The following is a 26,985-nucleotide window of genomic DNA, read 5'->3' as shown; positions in this document are numbered from 1 at the left end:
TTATTAGTGCTTAGTTATAGCACTTTATACGCTACACCCACTTACAAACTCATATTGTTTTCACTCGAATTTCAACTCGTCTCTTTATATTGATCATTTATATATACTTACATACATACATATGTATATAACCCTATATCTAACTCGATTAGTTTTAGGTGATACGTACAGGAGTTAGGTGAACAAAACTATTATAATCTGTAGCAAAGGTTCTATTATTTATTAAAAATGAACAATACAATCAAACAAATAAAAAAACAACATTTTTTATTCTGAGATCAATCGTGAGAGCATAACTTAAAAATTAAACTCAAAAACAAAAATATTTACCACTTTGGTACTAAACATACAATTATTATATTATGTTATTATTAACTATAGAAAACAAAGCTAATTTATAACTTACATTGTTATTCGCTATTGTGATCAACACAACTTTGGCACAATGAGACAATATGTTGCATACAAATAGGCTTGTTACAATTATTACAGGTGTGCTTAGTTTTTTTTTATCTTTAACAGAAGGACAGTCTCTACGTCTAGTATATGTTTTCGAACTTTTATTCGGAGGGTAAGTCATGGTTTCACCAACTTGGTCGTGAATACGTTTACGTAAGCCTCTCGGTAAGTTTTCCATATTTTTCCTCACGCGAAGATGCCCTTCAAGCATTGAAAGACCTAGTTTTCTAAGGAAATCACGTCGGTTTGTTTTAGAGTCATTATTTTCACGAAAAATAATTACACTATTTATTGCAGCTACATTCGTGACTGCATAGAATACTGTCATTGGCCAACGTTTAGAGTTTCGGGATACATCGTAGGTAGCACAGAGTTCATCAACTACATCGACGCCAGCTTTCGTAGAATTATAAAACGTGATGATCTCTGGTTTCCGTTTATTACCACTATGGATCAATGTTTGGGTCATGATGAAGAGAAGACAGTACCAGCACTACTTTAGACCGTTTAGGCATGTAGGAAATAAGCGTCATATCTTTCTGGAATGCAAACTGAGTGCTGTAAACTTCTTTTCCTCGCGTAATTATAAAGTTTGGTGGAATTTCTTTTTTGCTTTTACGTAAAGTACCTGTAGTTGTTAGTTTATGATTTTTCTGTAAATGTGTTATCAGTGGAATACTCGTAAACTATTTTTCGAATGTAATGTTTCTCTTACCTTTAGAAATAGGCTGCACTAATCCGTCTACAACGTCCTTTGCAAAAATTGCCCATTAGGCTATTTACCGGGATAAATTTCAAGGTTGAGCGTATAAAAGTTTTTTGCATCAACCAAAGCATAAATTTGTATCCCATATTTTGCAGGTTTATTCGGAATATATTGTCGAAACGAACACCTATCGCGAAATACTTCCAGCTTTTCGTCAATTGTAACATATTCGTTGGGAGTATACTTAAGTATTCTTACAGTTTGACACAAACTCATCAAAAATAGATCCAATCGGAGCCAGATTATCTAGTTTTTTTCGTTCTTTGTGTGTTGACACATTATCGAAACGTAAACAGCTCTGTAAAAAATAAAAGCGCTGCAAAGACATAGTAGTACTAAAAATTTCTACACCAGTACCATCGGTTCGCCATTTTCTGCCCTTGTGCGAACATTAGTCTTAGGTGGCTGCGAAAACCATTTAGTAGAATTGTCTTTACCAATATAAAACTGCTGGTTACTGGTTGAAACAATTGCTTCTTGCTCATTATCGCTACATTCTTGTTCCGTATCACTGCCTTGACTTCGCTCTGATATGTGGTCGACTTCATCTTCCTCCTCTGAACTGCATTCTTCATTGTCACTGCTAACTTGTTCAAACGGGGCCTGGAGTCGTCTTTGTTCGCTTTTGTAAGACATGGTTCGTAAAACTGTATAAAACGATATGCAATTCGTTAACAAACAATAAAAAAAAATATCAAACTGCATATATACTACATATGTATATATTACGTAGCCATTGTGGCCGGGTATAACTTACCCGCGCACTTTTTGCAGACGTCTATACTCAGTCGTAGCCATTGTATAAACCTATAAGTAACAAATCCTATAATTTTCACCCATACATACGCAGGCGAAAGCTTATAGAATGACAGAAATTACATTAAGAATGCAATAGAATGAGGGAAGACTCAGGGCAAAAGCCCAGGAAGTTCGTTAGGGTTTCCTAAATATTCTACTACTAAAACGGCCAAATACCTTAGAAAATGCACGAGTGTGTTTCTGTGTTATGCTATCCAATTTATTATTTTAAGTACGTTTTTGTTAAATTTTCAAATGTATTTCGATTATTAAAATTCATAAAGATTAAATTTACCTAGTTTTGATTAAAAATTTATTTATTGTATCAAAATATTGGTCAATCCTTTTTATTTTATTAAAAATATTTGAAGAATATATCTATTTTTGTTTAAATTAATACAAATAGTTTTGTTTAGTATTGAAAATAGGCCTCCGGGGGAACCTAATACCCAAAAAATATCGGTAACGCGCCTATACTGCAACCTCTTTATTATTTTTAAGTCCTTTTATTTAAATCTCTGTGCCGAAAAATCAATTATTTCGATCAGGTGATCTCAGCTGTTGACGACCATATGATTCTTTTGTTACTTGTATATTTCTACAATGGTCGTAGCCGAAGCAATACTCAACCGATTAATTAAAACGCTCAAAGAAGTCAACGACCGCAGCTACTGTGAGTGGCTATAACCGCGGGTATTTTGTTTTAAAATGATTACGATTTTAAAATCGCTCGGGTATCAGATACCCGGCAACAATGACGCCGGGTTAAAACATATACACGAGGTTTGTCATAAAAGTATTGCGAATTTTGATTTTTCGCGGGCTAGGTGAATTTTCTGGTATTACTACTTACAGTTAACAAAACTATGTACAGAGTATAATTCTGTCGCAAAATGTGTTGAAAGTCATAAAAAATGCATGCAAAATATTATTGAACGAAAAAAAGTCCCGCGATTTGTAGGATACGCCGTGAGATGTGAACTTAGCATATGTAATACAATTACGAATGAAAGCTCGGTATGTGTATACACACATTCACTATAGTAAGTATTATTTGTACGATCCATAAATGAAATTTGCATATTCATGCAGTGTATTTATATGCTTAAAACATATGTACATACAATTTTTTTTTGTTTAATATTTTTGCTGTTCATTGCATCTGAATATTGATCTAATGACGTAGCATTACGTTGAAATCGCCGACGAAAGGGTTAAACAAAGAAACTGGGTTTTATCATTTATTCACAATTTTTAATACATTAAGGTGTTCCAATTTAACATTATTCAATTTTTCGTTCTGTGATAATTCTTCTTTGGTATTTTGTGTGCTATTTTATCTTTTTTTTTTGATACCCACATCATTAAATTATCTACCCTAATAATTATTCCATCTACATCTGTATATATAAATATGTTTTTTTAATGCAATAGTGTCACTTGGAAGCTTAACGCTAACAAAAGGATTTATGAGTGAAAGGGTTGAACATGAGATTTACCGTATCACTTTAATTTAAAGTGTTTTACACTGAATTAATATAGCATGGGCATCACACATTTGACAATCGGAACAAAACCAAAAATAAATTGATATTTACGCGGAGCGTCATCCCTTATGAATTTAAAATTAGGATAATCTTGTAAAAAGAAGTACTCATGCAAAGTGTAGTTCACATAGGTCAGAGAATTGGACAATATTAACTTTAATGTAAATAAAGAATGTGGTCCAATTTGCTTTGTGTTTCCGATTTGCAAGAACACTTCTCCTGGTCTTGCACTTTACAAACAAATTCCCCTTTTGAACATGACTTTTATGAATGGTTAATTTACGATATTACGATCGTTAAAATATAAGCACTAGTGACAATAACTTGATGTGTGACTAGGAGCCCGCTATAGGATTACAAACGAGCATTTTGTAAGTTCAACAGTAAGATTCATAAATATGTTTATAAAAAATACGCGAATTCGCATTCAGATCACTTTATCATGTAAAGAATTTTTGATGTTAAAATTTAAATTTATAAGCGAATGTATAAAGAAATTGAGACTAATATGGTTAAATATATTTTAGTGTGATAGCCTGTAAAAGTTCCATTGCTTTAAAGATTATATTTTTGAAAAATTGTATTTTATAATTTAATTACAAATTTATTTCAGCAATCAGTTTCTTGCTAAATTTTGAAATCGATTTAATTTATTTGTTATGTGGTGCACTGTTTTGATGAAACAATACTTCGTTCCTATTAAAATGCGGCCGTTTCAACGATAGCAATCGTTCCAATAGCCCTCAATGTTTCAACAATTGTCCACGTAAAACTCCAGTTCATTGCGGTTGAGAAACCCCAAAACTGCTCAGATCTTCAATTCGAATTTTCGCTAACCCAAATGTTCATTAAATTCAATTAAATTTTGTGTGCGGAATCAAATTTTTGGTGCCTCAGAATCGACGATTAATAGTCAGAGATCTTACTGGCATCGTTGGGAAATAATTTGAAAGATCATTTGGCCTAAACAAAAGTGAAAGCCCGATTGGTTCTAAAATCACTCTTTTTTTCGGACAACACTGGCGGTGAGTCTTGGATTTATGCTTACGACTTGGAAATATTTAATCAATTACACCAATAGCGTGGCAAAGGTGAGTCGGAACCGAAAACTGAAACCACGTCAAAGCAGGTCAAAAATCAAGATTGTTTTGACAGTTTACTTCAATTATTGTGGTGTGGTGCACTCCTAATTCCTTTCGACCGGCCAAACTGTCAACGAGGAATACTATTTGAGTGTTATGCGTCTTTTGCGCAAAGCGATTCCTAAAAAGAGGACGGATTTATGGGCCGACAACACTTGGGTTTTGCACCCTGATATTGCACCGTGGTATACTGCATTGATTCTTTGTGAGTTCTTCGTCAAATTTTCAACCAATATCGACTTTAATAACGAGGATTAAAAAAAACATTGGTACAAGTGTATTGGTGCCAAGGGGAATCACTTTGAGGAGACGACATAGATTTTGAAGAATAAATTAAGAATTTTAAAATTATAAACAAAATCTTACAATTTTCTGCTCATAGTAGTATATTAAAATCTATCTAACTAACACAAATCTCTGTGTTATATTCATAATTTTTGTTACCGAATGACGTTATGCTAGTTAATTTATTTTCGCTTAATTTAATGTGTTCTTAATTACTCTATCTATTGAATCTGCACGTTTAAAGCCTAACAATAAGTAATAAATTTTAAATATGTATATTTAAAACTTGTAGAAAAGGTCACAATTTTGTTTTAGCCTGTTTGATAATACGTCGATCTTTAGAACGTTAGTCGTTCTCTTCTTTGGAGGCTGAATTACAGAATTGTTCTGCTGTTCTCTACTTCTTTCTTTACTACAAGAATACATAGATCTTTATGGACCCCTTTATCTTATGGCAATGTTAGTTGCCCAGGTCGTACTCTATAGTTATTTACCATACACCTAAATCGACATTAATAATAACTTTGTTGTCAATGCCAAGTTTAGAATTTTTTTGAAAGCCAGTTTAAATTTGCTGCTCTTATTTTTATTTATACGGTTTCTCTTCGCGAGAGACTTTAATGTTTTTTATGGTTAAACGGTTGGCATCTTTCTGTTCTTAGTGACAAGTGCTTGCACTTTTATTAATTTACATTTATTCGCCAGTTAGCTAACCAATTTCCGACAAAAGATAGGTGCTCCCCTGGTATCTTTGACTCTATGATCGGACATTTGTTATAGTGTCCCCCGGCAGTATCATCCCAAAAGTGGATGTAAACATATTATTACCCGTTGAAATATCTGATGTGTATAAGATATATAGAGTTGGGCCATTATACTGTCCTGAGGTAAACCAGTCTTTTTTGGTTAATCTGATTTGAAATTAGCAACTTTAACAGTAGGGGTCTTATTATACCCTGAACAGGGTATATTAAGTTTGTCACGAAGTTTGTAACACCCAGAAGGAATCGTCGGAGACCCTATACAGTATATATCTGTCTGTATATATGTATACGAACTAGTCCCTTAGTTTTTAAGATATCCTTTTGAAATTTTGCCTACATCATTTTCTCTTCAAGAAGCTGCTCATTTGTCGGAACAGCCGATATCGGACTATTATAACATATAGCTGCCATATAAACTGAACGATCGGAATCAACTTTCACATTTGACAATGTATCTTCACCAAATTTGGTATAGATTATTTTCTAAGACAACAATGTAATCTCCGAAGAAATTGTTCAGATCGGTTAACTATAGCATATAGCTGCCATACAAACCGAACGATCGGAATCAAGTTATTGTATGGACAACTTTCACATTTTACAAGATATATTCACGAAATTTGGTATATATTATTTTCTAAAGAAACAATGTAATCTCCGAAGAAATTGATCAGATCGGTTAACTATAGCATATAGCTTCCATACAAACTGAACACATAGTTACTAACAGAAATGCACCTGTGAAGGGTATTTAGCTTCGGTGCAACCGAAGTTAACGTTTTTCCTTGTTTTTAAATAAAGAAAGAGAATATTGTTGTTTATCGTTGGCATTTACGTCGCACTTTATCAAATGTGTGAGCTAAGTCAAGGAATATTGCTGAATATGCTGATTTCGCTCGAATGCCTATCTGATTTCGTTAGCAGTCTTATTTGCGTATACACTATAGAGCAAAGTGGCATTTGCGAGAGTAAAATTTTTTCAAATATTTTGAACAGGCAGGGTAGGAGGCTTATTGGTGTGTAAGAAGACGGCTGTTTTAAGTCTTAAGTCTGGGTTTATCTATCAAGATGATATGAATTTGTTTAATATCCGAGGATGGTGGTCCTACAGCAATATTTGGTAGCTCTAATACCATCTTTGGAGCATTGTTATAGAGTCGTGATGACTTTTTTGGATTCATCCCTTATATGATCTTTAAAAATTTTGACTCGGAAGCTTAATTTAATTGAGATATAAATTTAATCAAAGGGAATAAGTTTAAATTATATAAATAAATAAAAGTAATTGTAGGCGTGGATACCTTTATATTAGGGGTTCATTCATATTCAGTTAAGTGGTTAAGAATATATTTAAATTCGTTATAATAAAGCACATTTAAATTAAAATGGTTTCAAACCTTTACGGAATAATAAAATATTTCATTGCAAAGCTTCTCGTCTTTTAACATAGTGTTACTCTTCCTGGACATATGTAGAGTCTATGAGATCCTGGCGACGTTCAAATGATAATCCTTCCCAAACCTTTTGTACTATCTGCCAAAATTTGGGTTGGATTTCGTTCTAAACACTTTTTTATATTGGTCCTGAGCAGTGGCGGACGTAATTTTAACATAGCAGTTTCCTCGCGAAAATTCAGTTATTATAGGACACGTTTTGTCTTGTGCACAAAAATGGGTATAAGGATAGTTGAATTGCGAAAAATCATATTATACTGTTAAAAAGAATGAGTTAATTATGCAACTTGACAAATAATTATGCACGTGATAATGAGGAGCTTGTAAAGTTGACCATGTACTACGTAAAATGGTGTGCAGGGGCAGGTTATAGTGCGCATGGGTGCATAATAATGTGCATGATATATTACTAAAAAAGAACATGTTGATTATCATAAAAAATGCTTGCTTGATATTGAAAATTTGCGTGACATCGCACGCGGAAAGCAAAAACCAATCGATATTCAACTGGATACACAAAAAAAAAATCAAAACACGATGCAGTTCTGAAATTAACACCTATTGTCAAAGCTATTATTTTGTGTGGCAAGCAAGGAATCGCACTTCGTGGGAACAGAGACGACGGTCGAGTTATAATGGAATCAGACATTTTACAAGATGAAGATGCTCTCGAAGCTTTAGAAGCAGTGAACAAAACGTCTTTTGGGAATGTTTTCAAGATTTTACGCATATTGGTGTCATTGCCTGTTTCAATAGCATCACATTTTTCTCTGAGTTTAGGGTGTGTTTTAACACCAAAATATATACGGGCATCAACTTGTTCCTTTTTTAATTCGGTTTTAACTGACATATTTAGTTCATTGTTGATGATCCTGGCTGACGCAAAGGGTTTAATTTTGCTGTATTGGGTGTTTGGCACTTTCGTTCATTTTTATTTCGATAACTTAAGGCATTTGCCATCCTTTGTTTTCATGGATCTCCTTAATTATATTTCCTATTTTTATACCCTGAACAGGGTATACTCGTATTAAGTTTGTCACGAAGTTTGTAACACCCAGAAGGAAGCGTCGGAGACCTTATAAAGTGTATATATAAAAGATCAGTATGCTGAGCTGAGTCGATTTAGCCATGTCCGTCTGTCTGTCTGTCCGTCTGTCTGCCTGTCCGTCTGACTGTATAAAAATGTATATACGAAGTTTTTAAGATATCGTTTTGTAAATATAATTTTCTCTTCAAGAAGCTGCTAATTTGTCGGAACTGTCGATATCGGACCACTATAACATATAGCTGTCATACAAACAGAACGATCGGAATCAAGTTCTTGTTTGGAAACACTTTTACATTTGACTTGGTATCTTCACGAAATTTGGCATAGATTATTTTCTAAGGCAACAATGTAATCTCCGAAGAAATTATTCAGATCGGCTCACTATAGCATATGTCTGCCATACAAACCGAACGATCGGAATCAAGTTCTTGTTTAGAAAACTTTCACATTTGACTTGGTACCTTCACGAAATTTGGTATAGATTATTTTCTAAAGCAACAATGTAATCTCCGAAGAAATTATTCAGATCGGATTACTGTAGCATATAGCTTCCATACAAACTGGACACATAGTTACTAAAAGAAATGCACCTGTGAAGGGTATATTAGCTTCGGTGCGGCCGAAGTTAACGTTTTTTCTTGTTCTTAATTACAATACCTTCTTTTTTCCACTGAAGGCAAATCGAATGATAAAATTAACGATAACTAATTCAAATTCCTGTTAAGTATGGAACTCTTCATAACTTTTTTAATTTTACAAATGTTAATTAATTTCGAATTTGGATTTAGACCATTTTAGAAAGGAAATGTCCAACATTTCTATATTTTTGTGGAAAGCAATAACAAGGATACCCGAACTAATAATTATGAACAAGAATAACGATATTAATCCAATAAAGTTTTCTTTCCTAAAAGGCAAAAAAGGATATATTTGTGATTTTTGCGGCATTTACATGAGTAATATAATTTTATTAAATTTAATGACATATTATTGCACAACTTTTGAAGTACAGTAGAAATTCGATAATAATAATAATAATAATATATAATAATAATTGATTGCAGACCCGATTCGAATTACTGAATTATTCGGATTATTGGATTATTTTTTATATGTGAAGGTATGTAAGAAAAATGCTAAATTTCAATAAAAAACCAAACATGAATTAATTTATTAATAATAAAACAAACATTTAACTCTTAATTATATGCATAGATTTACTTTGAGAAGTTACAAAAAATTAAGTTTTTTTTACGATTTAAAGAAATTTGTGCAAAGCTCCAGCGCTTCATCTCGCAAATCCGTTAAAAATAATATTTTCTCTTGCTCAATATCTTTTTGCTGTGCCCATAGAATAATATTTTTTAAATTTTCAACTGCTTCAGCATTTGAGATTTGCTCGTCTTTTTCAACATTTACTTCCGGTTCATCAGGATCTGACAATGTTAGAATATCGTCTGCAATATCACTTTCGTAGTTTTCTTCGATCCATTCATTCAAATTATCATTACTTACATTTATATTCATACAAATTTCAACAAGATCTCTCATAAAATTCGTTGTTTCAGTTTCACCTTGTATTATAGAAGACATCATATTTTGTCGAAGAGTAGCCAAAGGAATATCATCTTCAGGGATGGTATTTTCATGAGAAATTTTTGACCAGCACTTTTTTAAAACTTCCTCTCGAACTTTGTTCCATGCATGTTTGAGGAAAATACATGCATCCTTTAACGTAAAAGACTTCAAAGACTTATCATAATCTCCACCTCCTCCCATTATATGACATAAAAGCGATTTCTTATAGTACAGTTTGGTTATTCTAATGGCGTTCTGGTCCATAGGTTGAATTAAACTGGTGCAATTAGGGGGTAAAAATAAACATTTGTAATTTTCATAAGCAAGTTCAGTAGGATGACATGGAGTGTTATCTATTATTAGTAACGCTCTTTGGTCCAGATTGTTTTCAGTTTGGTATTGTTTAACTTGTGGAACAAAAGAATTCTGACACCATTGCGAAAAAATATACTTATGAAGTCATCCAACCATTCTTAGATGCGTAGTACTCTACTGGAGGAAGATTTTTGAAAGAACGCGGCTTTTTTGATTTTCCTACGACCATAATCCGCAATTTGTGATCTCCAGTCTTATTTGCACAGCAAAGAAAAGTAATCCGTTCTTTAGACATTTTTCTTCCTGGCGCAGATCTTTCCTTAGCATGTACCAAAGTTTGACTAGGAAGTAATTTCCAAAAAAGGGCCGACTCATCTACGTTATAAATTTGTGTGTCGCATAAGTCTTCTGATGATTGAAGTTCTTTCAACTGCCGTATATATGCAGGTACTAAATCATCTTGTGCGGATAGTTTTTCGCCACAAATCTTTAAACAACGGATATTATACCTCTTCTTAAATTTTTGATACCATCCATATGACGCATTAAATATTTTGCCACTGCCATACCTATCTTTAAACATTTGTTTGGCCTTTTTGCATAAAATTTCACGTGAAAGTATCTTTTGAAGTTCCCGCTGCCTTAAAAACCAAGAGTATAGGCGTTCTTCAAACTATGGAAATTTAACTTCTCTTAAAGTTTGACGCAGTTTTAGATTTTTAGCGCTTGCATTTTCCTATACTCTTTAAAACAAATGGATAAAAAATTAAAACTTGCAAACTAATTGTAACAGTTATGCATACAGACCTCTTAAGCTTATAACCTTTCCTTTTTATATCAGAAATAGTCGAACGTCCTACTCCGTATTTGTTGGCTAATTCTTTATTATATTTGCCTTTTTTTATTTCATCGATTATTTTTATTTTTTCTAATAAACACAAAGTTTTATGGGCACGTTTTTTATTATTCATTTTGCGACTGATCACTTGCAAAACTGATACACAATGACAAAATATGCAATCCCTCTTTCATTTATGAAAGCTATGCTGTTAAAAAATGTTAAATTCCCGTTAATCATTTCATTCCATTGATTATATGAGCACATCATACAATTCGGATTATAGAGTTGCAATTAATTCGGACTGCAGAATAGCCAGTAGTAAGAATATAACCCTTCGGATTACTGGATTTCCGGATTATAGAGTAGTCGGATTATCGAATTTCTACTGTATATTAGAAATTTTCAATAAAAAATATTAATAAAAAAAAGTAGTTTAGCGGATCATCTGAAACAAAAAAATTGATATGCGTTTTAAAGATGATGTATTTCTCGAGGCAATCAGAAAGAGTTTTTTTTTCTATTTTTTGCATCAGTTGGAAGTAAAACGCGCGATTTTAGTTCAAAAAATCGCGGTTAATTTGTTAATAAAAAATAGAAAAAATCTCCATCTGATTACCTGTTGATTTATGTGAAGAAGTAATGTTCAAATTTTCAAAAGAATCGTTTCAGTAGATTTTGAGTTCTAATGTTCACGAACTTCAAAAATAACGTTTTCGGGAAAATCGATTTGAAGTTTCAAAGTCAGGTATCACGGCCAGTTGTTTAAAACGCTGTAACTCCGTTAGTTTGACTATAATTGACTCAAAATTTGTACACAATATTCTCGACATATTGGTCGTTTAAAAAAAAAATAAATAAATAAATTTTAAAACCTTAGACGTTTCACATTTTTGGTAATAGTTCTGTGATGATTTGCGCAAATCAGTACATGGTGAAATGAAATTAATAGAGGACGTGCCCACACGGTGGCAACGCACCTACTATATGGTTCAGCCATTTTTGGGCTTAACACACTGTCAATGAAATACTAATTTGACCTAAAACTTAACATTGTGTCATCACTGCTTAACATTTTGCGTCCTCTTGAACTCGCGACAAAATAAATACCAGAGGAGAAATGCTGCACAAGTAGTAAAGTGATTCCTTTAGTGCGCAGCATGGTTTCAAAAATCAAGGCTCTTGTGTTTGATGAACCGGTTTTATTGGAGGTACAAAACTCACACCAAAAGAAATCAACAAACGAATGGATGTCATTGAAAATGTTCCAGTTTTAGCTATTTCCATGCTATTGGACACACGTTTCAAAAAAAACTTTTTTCAACGATCCGCTAGCTTGCGCAAAGTCATCCTAAAAGTTAAAGTTCTTATAAATATTAGTAATGGCGAAAACCATATCGAATCCGATCCGGGACTTTCAGTCTTTGGAGAGACCACCACAAATAAGTGCACAAGAATTGGAAATCCAAAAAAAAGCGGGGAAAGCGTTTCCGATTAACTATCAATCCACTTAAAAGCCAATTTGGGCAGATTTTATACAGAAATTTCCAAAACAGTTCAACATAGCGTATAACGACTGTCATGACTTCAGTACCTTCCGAAAGACTTTTTCGAAGGTTTCTCAAGTGTGAAAACAGGCAAAACGTGAAAACTAAATTTTATTTCTACAAAGCTTTGTAAAAAAGCTGTGTTTTATTACTTGTAAATAAATAAATAAAATACTTTATTGTATAATTTTTTTGTGTAATTTTCTTATTGTATTTTTTTTTTATTGAAAGAATCTGTGGTAATTTTATTCGATGCATTCAAAATATCGATCTATTTAAACATCGATGTACTATGTATGTTTTTGACTTGGAAGGGGCCCTTAAGCTTTAGGAGTTACAAATAACCGTTAGGTGAACAAGGTTCTTATACTTTCAAAACTAAGTGAATATAAAAAGCTCGGTTCCACCCGAACTAAACCCTTTCCAACATGTTGAGTAATTGTTTAATTCATTTATACAAAAGGAGTTTCAAAGTAATTTTACTAAGAATTCGCTCTTAACAAATTCATATGCCGAAACTAATAGCGCAATTCATTTGAGACATTTTGAGGTAAAGTCTCAATTTGTGACTAGTTACTATTCACGGCACAGTCTCTAGTCTTTAATCACAAAATATCGTCTCAAATTTGTGAGCTGACGGTTAGCACGTCACTAAAGTAAAGAGAGCTCTTGGTTGCCATTTTGAATATACTGAATAGAGATCATCATAGATATTACTCGATTGTCGTTTTTTTATATTTTGTAAGCAACTCGAACACGAAAAATTTAAAAATAAATTAAATTTTACATAAGTTTCGTAAATATTCTGAAACAAAGTCAACATATATTTTTAAATTTTATTGGTAGTTATGCTTTTTGACTATGTTATAGAAAATTTAATATTTGTTATGAACATATTTAGTTTCATTCAAGTGTAAATAGATCTCTAAATGGTGAAATGAAATAGCTGATTAGATTAATCACAAAAATTGTTCCTAATTTAAAATCTCAATTTTAGAGACTTATGACTGTATCACAGTACAGAATCGCACGGTGATACCACCTTAACTAGAAGAAATTTAACGGCTTATGAAATGAAACGGAAGTAAAATAGGGTTGAATTCCACTTGCCACAAAGCGGGGGAAAATGTCGTTTCCACCATATGTTTACGGCGTTTCAATTCCAAACACATGTTCCTGTGACAAATTGTTGGTGGTGTTTGATGGTGGTTTTTGAGTGTAGCGGTGGCGTATGCATCGTAGGTGGTGAGTTTGTTGAATTTTTTAACTTCACGTAGCATTGCATTATGGTTCAACGAAATCAAGTTTCACGAAGTAATGTTTGTAGTAACGCGGCAGTGGTTCAGTGCAGTTGTGCTATCTGTGTATCCTTAATATAAATTGTGCTGCAGTGGAAGTCGTTTACTTAACGGATAAGAATATAATGCCGTGAAGAAACAAAGTGAAATAATAACACCATATAAATGCCTTTTATTTTGATAATTCAATTTCTTCATTTTCAACTTTGTGTCTCTTATTGATATAAGAAACTAGCAGTGAAAGTGGGCTACAGAAAAAAGATCAATTAGAATCAATTCGATTCAATTTGCACATATACATATGTATGTAAATCTTAATGCGCACAGTTCTCACAACGCATATGAACATAAATACATACTAACAAATGAGTGCATTTATGTACAAAATTAAACTATAATATTGTGCACGAGCAACTTTTTTACTGTTAGCAGAATATTCGAAATAAATGAATAGTACATATTGTTTGTTTCAAAATTTATATAAAACAGTTTTTTTCAAATAAGCTTTCACAATGACTGATGAAAGTTTACACACAATACCGCTGGAGCACAACATTGACTATCACATTATGTCACTTTTCGAACGTTTGGAAGCGATGCGAAAAGACACGCATGGTAATGCGATCAACAACCGGCTCTCAAGCACCCTGCAACCGAAACGCAATATGCAGGGAGAAATACGGACTTTGGAATTCTGGAGGTACGTTTTATATAAAAACAAAGAACAGCAAATTATATTGCAGATTTCGCACTTAGCACAAAAAATACATAGTATGTAAATCTCGATGGCTTTAAAAGCAGGTACATATGTATGTATGTATGTATATAACATACATATGTATGTACATACATATATCACTTGATTGTTTGATATATTAGGCGTAATTATTAAAGGTCTTATTTATATAATATTTTCTATTTAATTAAATTTCTATTTATTTAAATTTTTTTAAAAACAAAAATATAATTTAACAAATAACAGTAATTTAAGTTACATTTGGGCATGCTAAAATCTAACACTATTTAATTTTCTTCGGCTACATATTTATGTACATACATATGTACTTATGTAGGTATATAGATAAGATATTTGAGACTTAGACGATTTTTTCTAGAAATTGTTTTATAGTTATTAACAAGAGCAAGTTGTTTGTAATACTATTGAAGATGTTTTAAGTGTCGGCCAAAATATAAATATGTCAATAAGTCTCACATATCCATATACATACATACATATATGTATGTTTATACAAATGCATGTACATTGATATGAATGTACATGTGTGAGTGTATTTGCTTAACTGACCGACTTGTTACTGAGGCTTCACTTATAGCAGAGTTGAATGTCACTATCATTTGCAGCTGTTGCACCCAATTTTCCAGCAAAAATACCATTCAGCAGGAGCGAAGCGAAGCCGAACATATTTTTGTTTACTTTGTCGTAGTTGTTGGTGTAATCGTTTTTTCGCACTAAAGACTTGAACCCGTTAAGACTTCTTGTGGGGCGAGCATTTTGATACTGACAACAACAAAAAAAGTACTGATTCACCAACTCTGTTTGAAGCAGCTGCATCTTTGTATTTACTTAACATAAGCACATGTGCGTATACGAGAATGTGTGCACTTAAGCGGACACACTTACTGGCATACCTAAATAAAAGCGTTGAGCGTCGCGTTAACGCCGACGCGGCATCTTTAAATAAAGCGCCAACTTGACATCAATTCTCATTTAAATTCTAAGATTAGTACAAAAGAAATGAAATGCAAAACGAATTCATTTTTGCGTGTCAAAAAAAAATACTCCTTAACTCGTTATCAAAATCGTATTTTTCAACCCTCACCGTTGCCGCCGCGTTTATTGAGGTATGCTACATACCAAATCTATGGGCATGAGGAACTGAAATCCAGATGACTACGTCTGTTCGTCAGTGCAAGCTATAACTCGAGAAAAACTGCCATTGCCATGCCCGCAAAAAGCCATTAATCGAAACCTGAGTTTTGAAAATATTAAAAAGGTGGAAAAGTCTCCATCTTTTGATGAGTTTAATGTATATATATCGTCACATGAAATGCAAAACAACGTATCATCAAAAAATGCGAAATTGAGTGTCTTATTGATTACGCTTCACTACTTCAAATTACATACATAATATTACATATGTTCAACATTTTCAGGGTCTGCGCTCATATATAAACCAGTTTTAACCAATATTAAAATTTTTTTCATTCATGTTCCATTTTATTACGTGTTTTAGTCATGCGTTATTTTGTATTTCAGGTGACGATATGTACATAAGTAAGTACATATGTACTTATGTACATATCTTCCAAAACAATAGAGCTATATCACCCAAATTTAAAATGGCAAATAATTATATCCCTTTGTAAAAATAAGCGAAATCGAATTGTAGCCCACTCCCCAATAACTAAATGCCTCAGAGACATTAAAAAAGGCCGGTGTCAAATTTTGACAATGGGAAAGGCACATCTCGGGATCTACTTGATGGATATCAACCAAATTCGGTGCATAGTATTCTTCTAATATTCCTATATTACAATGAAAAATTGGATTGGATTCTTTCACATTCCAGTATACAAATAAAGGACCAATTAATACTTAAGGCTAAAACTTTGCATGAATAATGCGTTTGAAGTCTGCCATCTTATGACCAAAAATTGAACAGAAACTGTTCAAGCCTCTAGGTACTAAATATGTGGGCCCCTATAGTTGACTTTTTATCGAAAATATCGTTCATTGTGTGAGATGTGTACATACATACATACATATATAAAAAATTCAAATTTGGAGAGAATGTTTTCCTGAAAATTAGATAGCGGATTTTACTAATAGGTAACTATGTATCTTTGAGTGAAACTTGACATACCTTAAATAACCAATAAAATAATAAAATTTTCGAACATCCGGCTGACTTTACTCTACATATGTATGTATGTATGTAGATTGATGAGGTGCCTTATTGAAACCCAGAGAGCATTATTTAGCATGTGGCATGTTAATAGTATGTTGTATTGGCTTACTAATAAATACATAAAATCGATTGATGATGATTTAGTACATTTTTCACTTTGGTTTTAATCATTAATCGAAAAATTAAGTCGAATTGTTTCGCAAAATTTTCCAATATTGCCATCACCTGAAGGTATTTAGACGGCTGTGAAGATGTCAAGTTACAAGAGTATAAAATGTTCGGTTACAAAGGTTTTTATTTATTGTACAATACCTAATGTGTGTAATACATTTTTAATAAAGTTGATTTTATATTGAATCATACATATGTACATATCTAGACGTTTATGTTTATGCAGATAAGTATCAATAACTGCAGTTTTTTTTTATTGTTTAAGCAAATTTGTTTGAAATTGTCTTTAACATGAGCTTATTGTTCATTTCCCCTTTACAGATCGATCATCAGTGAATGTCTGGCATCATTTTTCTACGTTTTTATCGTTTGTGGGGCGGCAGCCGGTGCGGGGGTAGGTGCCAGCGTTTCATCGGTGCTGCTGGCAACCGCTTTGGCTTCTGGATTGGCAATGGCAGCATTAACTCAGTGCTTTATTCACATATCAGGTATGTATGTGGTAGACCAATAATATTACTCATATTATTCACACTAAACTACTTAAGTATATTAAAGAAGTGATATGTCATTTTGCATCTGTATCCGATTGTAAGGGAGTAAGATTGTATATGGTTTGTAACTGTAGTGTTTTTCGAAAATGTATTTTCCACAAATTGATAAAATACTCTTTAGACTATTTTCACACTTTGCTATGGTACAGTTTTGAGTCTATGCAATTGCCGACTGTATTCCGAAACTGAACTTCAAGTACATTATTCTCTTGCGACGTGATTCAGTAGAGCAAAATTGTTTTGGCCAGTTAACATTTGTTTGTTAGATGTAAAATATATTATACATAAATTTATTCAAATCATATCGAATTTTATAGCATTCATTTTGCACTAATAAATGGTTTTCCGTGTCTTCGCAAGTTTAATACAAGGATTCCATAAATTATTTGAGCGATTTTAACAAAATTTGGCTGAGCTAATGAATCGGGGAAAACCACGCCCAACGCCTATTTCTAATAATTATATATACATCATTATTAATATTTAATTTATATATTACATTCGCGATTAAATCCTTTAAATGAAAAAAAGCTTAACATTACAAGAGTATCGGCTACATCTGAACCAGCACTTCCTTATTATATTTATTTATTTCCTAAATATCTACAATTTCTTACATATCCATTCATAAATAACTCGAATCATCACACATATGTACATATGTACATCGTTTTTATGTTCTTTAAATTATATTTAATCATTAACAGGTGCCCATATAAATCCTGCCGTTACGTTGGCAGCATGCATCATACGCGCCATATCACCAATTCGTGCTGCCATGTATATAACGGCACAATGTGGTGGCGGCATTGCAGGAGCAGCATTGCTTTATGGGTAAGTAGAGCATGTTTTCAAATATATGTAAATGAGACCAAAGTAAAGTGTAAATGGCCAAAAAGGCATAAAAGTTGAAGTTCGCTAACAGCAAAAGTGCAATAACACACTTAGCCACAGAGCATGAAATGTTCACATGAGTACTATGTGACAAAACGAATTTAACCCAGTAAGGAAGGGCTAAGTTGGGGTATAACCGAACATTTCATACTTTTGCAACTTGCCAGGATTAAAGAGGGGGGTAATACTTTCAGATACATAAGGCTTGTTAGTTATTTGGGGTCTAGGGCAAGTTTTCATCCGGTATAATTCAATTTTATTAAAATAACTCCCATATTGGCCGATAAATGTGGTATAAACCTCGCTGGAAGTTCGAAAATCTTTATATTAGGTACATGGGGGCTAAGGGAAGCATTAATACGATTCAACCCATTTTTGATACACAGAAATACTATTATCAGGAAAGGATTTCCTACAAATTTGAATTATATGTTTCACACATTGGCCGATATTTTCGGTAAAATGTCAACTATAGGCTCTGGGGTCTACATATTCGGTGTACAATTTTTGGTTATAAGATGGCATACTTCAATGTTATTTGCGTAAAGTTTATCGCGTTATATTAATTGCTAGGCGTGCGATTTCACTTATTTTCAGACTGTAACTTGGAAGGTTAGTAGAATATCGCCTACCGAATTTGGTTGAAATCGGTTGGGCAGGTCTCGAAATACATAGGTGTTTTTACCTAAAAGTGAGTCGTGATCCCATAACACGTAATATCACTTTTCTAGTAGTTTTCAATAGATGGAAAAACGATATAATATATACGGTAAAAGCAACTCATATTCAAATGAAATTTGATTTTTGTTTGTAACTTTGTTATATCTAATAGCAGAAGCTTTAAATCATGTACCAACATATGTATGGATATACATATAAAAAAAGTAAGACTCTAATCTAGGTATTGGAGCAAAGAAAAACAAAAAAGTAAAAATACATTGTATTTTTTGCTGACGCTTTTACAAAACAATACAAATTTTAGAGACAGCTTCTCGACGTTTTTGTTTTTCTAAATTGTTCGTTCAAGACCTTGTATATTATGTACAAGGTCTGTCGCAAAAAAACAGAACTTTTTAAATATAACTGTTTCGGGTGGCGCCAAATTTTGGTGGGTATATGAAATAAAAAGTTTGATCTCTTGTTGACATTTCGTAAAAATTTTAAGACAATTGGATAACTACAATCGATGTTATCGATCAAAAAGTGACAGCAGATTTTGGTCATCGGTCGTAAAATGCATTTTGAACAAAGAGCAAATATTAAATTTTGTTTTAAACTTGGGAAAACGTTTACTGAAACATTTCAAATTATTAAAAAAGTTTATGGTGATCAGTGCCTATCCCGTAGTAATGTGCATGAGTGATTTAAGCGATTCCAAGAAGGTCGTGAGGACCTCTGTGACGATCAGAAGAAGCCGAAAAAAAGTCGTCTTCAGAAGTCAAAAAGAAAGACAATGCTGATTTGTTTTTACGATTCCGAGGGTATTGTACACCTGGCCAAACGATTAAAGTTGTGTTTTACCTTGGTGTTATGAAGCGTATTTTATCACGCATTCGTCGTGCTCGACCACAATACCGTGAGGCAGGGTCCTGGCGCCTGTTGCACGATAATGCGCCGTGTCATCGGTCGACTGATTTTTTGACAAAAAACTCCATATTAACCATTAATCACTCACCCTACTCACCTGGTCTGGCACCCTGTGATTTTTACCTATTTGGAAAACTTCATTTGCCCATGAAAGGACACTGGTTTCAGGACATTTCAGCTATCCAAAAGGCCACGACCGATATTCTCAAGAGCATTCCGAAAAATGACCTTAAACACTCATTTGAAATGCTAATTGACCGGGCTAAACGCTGTATAGAAGCACAAGGAAACTAATTGGAATAAAAAAATATAACTTTTGAAAAATATTAATTTTTTGTTGTTTTTTTTAACAGTCCTGTTTCTTTTGCGACAGACCTTGTATATCTCGATGACCTGTGTAAAATTTCATTACAATCGATTGAGTAGTTCACGAACAAATATTTTTGGTTTTTGGAAGCCGTGAAACCCATGTAACTGCTAATTGAGTCAAACATGCATAAATACACATATAAAAATGCATGTCCATAGAATATTTGTTCACATAAACAACATATCATTGCATGGTTAGTATGTAAAAACTTCTTTTGTTTAAAATTTATATCAAAATACAACAATTTTTTCCTCATGAAAGCCCACATGACTATGTGGTGGATCTAATTACGATCTGAGAGATAGAATGAATACTTTGATAGAACTTTGGGTAGATTGCGAAAGTGTGGTACATAGCGCTTCAATCATTTTAATGAGAAATGGTGGATCAATTATGTTAACGTCATTAAAGATCCATAATTACACTGCAACAATTTTGCTGCTTTTTAAAAACATTTGGCTAAAAGTTTACTTTTATTTACAATTAGTTGATCATTTTCCGATATACAACAGTTTTATGATGTTATCAAAATGCTTGTAAAATTTTGTTGGTTCACTACTTTATAAAGAAATAAATAGATTCTGCCTATAAATAGCCTATAATAAAGTATAAACAGGATACACATACATACATATGTATGTATGTAGATGTGTTAGTGATCTCAGGTATGTACCATGTTTTCCCCCTGAAATCTGAAATTATTTTCTGTGTTCATGTTACCTACCTGTTTAATAGTTATCTGATATTTACTTTGCACGAAACGTATCCTTTTAAATGAGAATGTGCTACGCATGCACATATTGACATCCTGTTTGCCTATTTGAAATTCCAACACATTTTTCTATTACAAAAACGCATCTGCATGGAATTAGGTATGTATGTATGTACCTATATACATACAATCATAGAGAAACGTGTATCCGAAAGAAAACATCTGCTTCAGAGATTTAACTGCAGCGAACAAGTTGCTGAGGTTTTTCACCCTCTACGGATCGATGCTATAAAACTGGAAAGAGAAAAGAAAATATAATGGACAATGGTGATAGTTTTCTAAAGACCCTATGTATTTATTCACGTACGCACATACATATGTACATACATATAAACACAGAGTGATGCCGATAGGTACAGTATTTCCTACATTGTCATAGCTGATGATCGTTGGGCATACTAATTTCAAGGATAAATCTCTGGAAAGGCACATCAACCGTAGACTTTCAAATATATAAGCATACATATGTATGTTAAGATGTAAAAGTATGCATACTTATGTGCGTACATGTGGCATTTCCATTCGCGTAGGTGTGCGATCGATACACTCGAATCGATGTGCGGTACTCTTGCAGGGATAACAGGGTTTTTTTTTTTTATAAAATTCCGCTTGGTAACGAACACGTGTTTGAAATTTCGTAAAATCAGGGAAATTTTTAACGTTTTGGACATTTTTTTGTAAAAATTTATCTTCGCTCTTTATACATACATATGTAGTATGTATGTAGGGCTGCTTACACTTTAAGGCATTGTTGTTACTGGAGAGATGTCTATGTACGTATGTATGTATGTATGGTATTGTGGTGCTACGCGATGGTATCGAATGTATAGTATGTTCAACATCTGTTTCATTTTGAGTTGTGCATTAAAAAATCATGTTTCAAAAACATATACACACTTAGACCAACACAGCGTGTTTTTTTGTTGTTATTCACAACAGCACACTTCGGTGTGCGTCTTTCCTTTTTAAGAGACACGTTCTATCAAAGAACACACTTTGCGCGTTCATCTTCAGCAGCTGCAATTGGGGGCCTTTGTCTTTTTTGCGTTTGCGTCTGCGCGTCAACTCTTAAAGACGGCGGATTAATGATTCGTAAGCATGTGGCAAACCCAAGTGGACGCGAAAAGGAATTACTCAAATTATTGGCCTACATACATACATACTTATGTATATTATATAAAAATGTATCTGGAGACTCTGCACATGTCTCACTAGATTCCTTATTTTTTGGTGTAGCCTGCTGTCCGTAAAAATAAATGTCTTAAATATTACAATACACATAAAGGTAAAATACACAAGGAAATGGTAAAATCGTTTTATTTGAGAACCGTAATAAAACATATCGATGCTTCGGTTTCGTGGAAAAGTTGTGTAAAATGTACATAAGTATGAACATGTAGGGGTATTCAGACCGAACTTGTTAATCTGGTAATTCGTTAGTAGGTACTTTGTTAAAACACTTAACTGTGAACATACTTTTTGCTCTACCTCAATAGTGGGTGTAAATTTTGTTCCAAAACAGCTGATTACATTTTATTAAATACTTACTTTTGAAAAATTTATCAAAAGCTATTTTGTAGTGGACAACATTGAGGCAACAACGCAAACCAAACAGTGGAGTTATGTTACCAAGTAAGGAAAAAACTATGCTGCTGCCAGTCTGATACAACGGTAATCTGTTAATTTTACAAAAACAAAACTCATGTAAATAACAACCGAGTAACGACTAAGGAATTAACAAAGCTGGTCTGAATACACTTTATATAAATAAGTAGATACATATCTACTTAGGCAAATATCTATAAAAATTCTTATCGACAGTGTGAAAATCATCCCTTCATCGAGTTACAACTCCACCCTTTCTCCATATAATGGGTTTTGTTAAAAACTACTAAAAGCACGCTAAATCAATAGATAAATTCGTCAGAGACAAAGTGGCACACGAGAGCCTTATAGGAGTTGGTGTCAAAATTGAAAAATGAGCGTGGTACCGCCCATATATAGGTAAAAATCCATATGACGGACCCACTCGATCGATTCCAACCAAATTTGGAAGGTAGCATTAAATTGACATTCCTAATAGATAAATTATCTAACTTCCGGTTGACTATACCTAACCATAATAACGTGTTTTTTCTAATAACAATATATATTTGTGCTTAAAAAGAATAAAATCTTGTGAAAACTTGCCGTTTCCCCCACATAACTAATATTATATCAGTTTTTAAACAATCGGTTGACTTTAGTCGTTATACTTGTATGTATATTGGTGACGGTGTATGGTATTTTTCTGTTAATAATATGTGATATGTTTATAAAATTAAACAAGTAAGGATATAAGTATATGCATAAATACATATGTATATGCATATATTTCAGAATTAAATAACACACTAAATGCTAATTTTATACATATGTATGTATGTACGTCAAGTTGTTCCGAAATTTTTAAGTGACCTTCTTGTAAAGTTGCAAATATATACGCATTATTTTTGAAAGTAAAAGGAATCTGCGAAAATAATACGATTGGAACAAATAAACCACATATTCGTTTCAACTTAAAAAAATGTATGGTCTTTGTACACGTCCGGGAGCTTTAGGTTGTATCCATATACGTTTCGATTGATTGCTTTTAAATGACAAATTAATTTTTTTAATAAAAAATGAAATAATTAACGAATAGTCCTATTGACTGTTTTTTAACAAAACAAAAGTATCTACGCACAAACATATGTATGTATGTATTTATGTATGTTATGGATTGATGAGTGGGTAAGTTAATGAAATTAAAATGCGTGTCGTGACCCCTCATTTCCGATATACATATGTATGTATGTACAAATTTGTAAAATTAGCGTGGCTTATTTCCCCATATAATTTTTAACGTTTTCTTGTATAATATATTCGTATGCATCCAACCGGTGATTGCTTAGCGGCAATAGATGAAGAAGAATGCACAAATTTACTTTGAAAACGTGCACATCGTGATGGCATGACATTGAAGTGCTAAACACATAGAGCGCGACAGACTGCAAGCGACATCTGTCAAATATTAAAATACACACATTCTAATGGACACAGTTATTTAGACAGCTGCACGACTTCACGACTGCAGGCCGACAGTTGTCGCTATCGTTAACTTCAAAATATTCTTATACATATATGCCAACGACAGTAGAGTTGACAGTAGAGAGGAGTGATGCCACTAATACATACATATGTAAAATGTAAAATTCTTCAAAGCTCTAACAAACTTGACGTTATTTTTACAAATAAAAGCATAAAATAGCTCTGTTATATCATTTGTAATAACAATTGATACTTAAAAACAAATAAATTTACCTATTTTCTTATTTTTTGCATGAAAAATTTCGCTTTGAACAAAATAATAAAATTTCATTGAAGTAAAAGTTATTAGTATGACCACAACGAAATTATGTACATGCAAAATGGACAGCTGTGTTGTCTTGTCTGCCGGCCATTGTTATGTCGCTGTCTTCGTACAAATGTTCATGTAGAAGGATTCACGACACCATGTACAGTTCACTGTCGTGTCGCGTTCTATATGTTCAGCACTTGATGCGGCACTCCAATGGGCAGCTGCAAATGTCTGGTCACCTAAACCCCGCAGTGGAAGTATCATGGTCACAAGATATGAAAATTGTGTTTACTAACTTACGTGAAGTTGAAATGGAAATTAAACGGGTGATACGTACATTTATAAGAGTATGTATATACATAGCTGTTCCTGCTTGCTATGCATGCGAACGTACATACATACTTATGTATGTACATATAAATGATTGATTTGATTTTTTATTGATAAGGTTACGGACTGCAACTTGTTCGAAAGGGACTAGTTCAACATTAGCCTTGCATCAGTGCGACTTACGGTAAGGAAGAGGCAATGTCCCGAATGAGTGTAAATAAAAAATACTATATACCCCAACAACAACAGTGAAAATCAAAAAGTCAGCAAATGTACAATACATTCGCGTTAACCATAAAAGTGGAGCTGATATGTTATATTTTTAATGCCTTCTGTAGCCATCCTTTGTCGTAAGCAGATGTGAATTCGAAATCTAAAGCAGCGGACAGTGTTAAAAGCAAACCATACAATTAAGTGAGGAAACCGAATTTTGGTTTTTTAAAAATACCACCTGCTCCTGAAAGTCATCTTAATATGTACATACATATATATGTATGTATGTATACACAACTGAAAGTGGTTCGTACCCTCTTAAACACTTAAAATTATATGCGTGCATGTCTGTGACATATACATATATATACATATGTATGTATATATTTGTGTGCTTGATTTTATATGCGAATACCAAATAAGTTGGTGTATACAGTATATAAATGAGCAATGCTCAAAAATGAATGCGATGCGTGCAAAGATGAGCCGAAGATATAAGGTATGTTAGTACTTCCTTCGGTACAAAAGGGAAATTACGTGAAACCAAAAAATGTTAACCTCGGCTGTACCGAAAAATTGGTATACAAGAGAGTAAAGTGAATTCGGGGATACGTTTTAGTTACTTTCAAAAATTTTATGGATTTAGATGAAATCCAAATTAAATATAACATTATATTTATTTTTTTATATATATAATATACATATATTTTTACTTATTTCAAATCTATTTTTGACTTACCCATATAGAGGTTGATTAATTAAACTCATAACATCATAACATTTGTAAAAACGGTAATAATAATAATAGTAATATATGATATTAGAGTTTTTGAAAACATATATACAGTGGTGGTCAAAACATTTGCAACCAAAATGAAATATTTGTTTCTACCATTTTTTTTGTTGTTAAAGTAATTTTAGTGATCTTTGTTTTTCTCGGTAATCGCATTCCACATAATTAATGGAACTTTATGCGTTTTTATTTTACGAAGAGTTTGCATTTAGTTTTTCGCGTTTCTAGAATTAACATATTTTTTCGTATTTTGTGACCTTTGTAATATTTTCGGTTGAAAATGGGAGGTAATATATACAGTTCTGGCTTTAAAGAAAAAATAAAAGAAGATTTTAGAAATGGACTTTCGCAAAAATAAATATCGTTAAAATATGCCATACATAAATGAACGATTTGCCGTCTTATTCGGACTTGAGAACATCCACACAGTTCACAGAGGAGGTAAGCCTCGTGCTACAATCGTAAAAGAAGACCGGCAAATAAAAAAATTTCTTTACAAAATACCCGAAAGTAGTTCGAAGAGAAGCTAAAACCGAAATTCACCTCGACATCAGTCTGCTCACTACCAAAAGACGGGCTTTGAAGTTTGGTCTGCGTAGTTACAGACGAATGAAAAAACCATTGATATGGCCAGCACAGTCTCCCGATCTCAACCCGATTGAGAATATGTGGATGATGGTTAAACGCAAAATAGGCAGTGAAATATTCAGGAATGGTGATGAACTTTTCGCCAGATTGGAAACGGAATGGAGAGCGATCTCTTACAGTTACATTGAAAGTATAGTAGTAGCTTCAAAGCTTAGAAGATGTGCTGAAGTTATTAAAAATAATGTCTATGCAACTAAATATTGAAACAATTTTGGAATATTTTTAAAATACTTAAAAGTTACAAATGTTTTGAACACATAAATTTTGACTTTGGTTTATTTAATGCCTTTTTACCACTATAAGCAAATGAATGTTTCTGTTTTTATGCATACTTTCCGCCGTCCGACAAATGCACACGCGAGATGCATTGGGCAATTGCTTCCCTAAGGCAGAATATCAAAGAAATCGTATCCAAAAAATTTTCGCGTGATGTTTAAATATATAACTATAAACCCTACAAATTTCGCTTTAATCAATTATTTCTTTCCCTCCCAAAAAAAAAACATCA

At 33.0% G+C, this 26,985-nt stretch overlaps 1 protein-coding gene and 1 long non-coding RNA gene across 4 annotated transcripts in view; one reads left to right on the top strand and one right to left on the bottom strand.

The window, feature by feature from the left end:
• Positions 1 to 246: 246 nt before the first annotated feature.
• Positions 247 to 21,343, bottom strand: LOC126753495 (uncharacterized). 2 transcript variants are annotated; one of them, XR_007666152.1, is made up of 4 exons: positions 21,067 to 21,343; positions 1,583 to 1,872; positions 1,175 to 1,523; positions 247 to 1,112 (listed from the first exon to the last, which is right to left on the bottom strand). It is a non-coding gene; the product is annotated as an uncharacterized LOC126753495 (long non-coding RNA). The 2 variants fall into 2 exon arrangements; XR_007666153.1 differs by lacking the exon at positions 21,067 to 21,343 and adding an exon at positions 1,983 to 2,289.
• The window catches only part of LOC126753440 (neurogenic protein big brain), a 28,466-nt gene continuing 15,322 nt past the window's right edge, over positions 13,842 to 26,985 (top strand). For both annotated transcript variants that reach the window (XR_007666138.1, XM_050464911.1), the window contains exons 1-3: positions 13,842 to 14,539; positions 17,262 to 17,428; positions 18,199 to 18,325. Coding sequence is in view for 1 of the 2 variants with exons in the window: in XM_050464911.1 (XP_050320868.1) it covers positions 14,352 to 14,539; positions 17,262 to 17,428; positions 18,199 to 18,325 (482 nt within the window). In the remaining variant the exon portion in view is untranslated. The remainder of the gene's footprint in view (positions 14,540 to 17,261; positions 17,429 to 18,198; positions 18,326 to 26,985) is intronic.

The sequence above is a fragment of the Bactrocera neohumeralis genome, chromosome 3 (genome assembly GCF_024586455.1).
Source record: "Bactrocera neohumeralis isolate Rockhampton chromosome 3, APGP_CSIRO_Bneo_wtdbg2-racon-allhic-juicebox.fasta_v2, whole genome shotgun sequence".
In the NCBI taxonomy this organism is placed as follows: domain Eukaryota; kingdom Metazoa; phylum Arthropoda; class Insecta; order Diptera; family Tephritidae; genus Bactrocera; species Bactrocera neohumeralis.
Note: the sequence above shows the minus strand (reverse complement) of the source record. Positions and strands in the feature narration are given on the sequence as shown.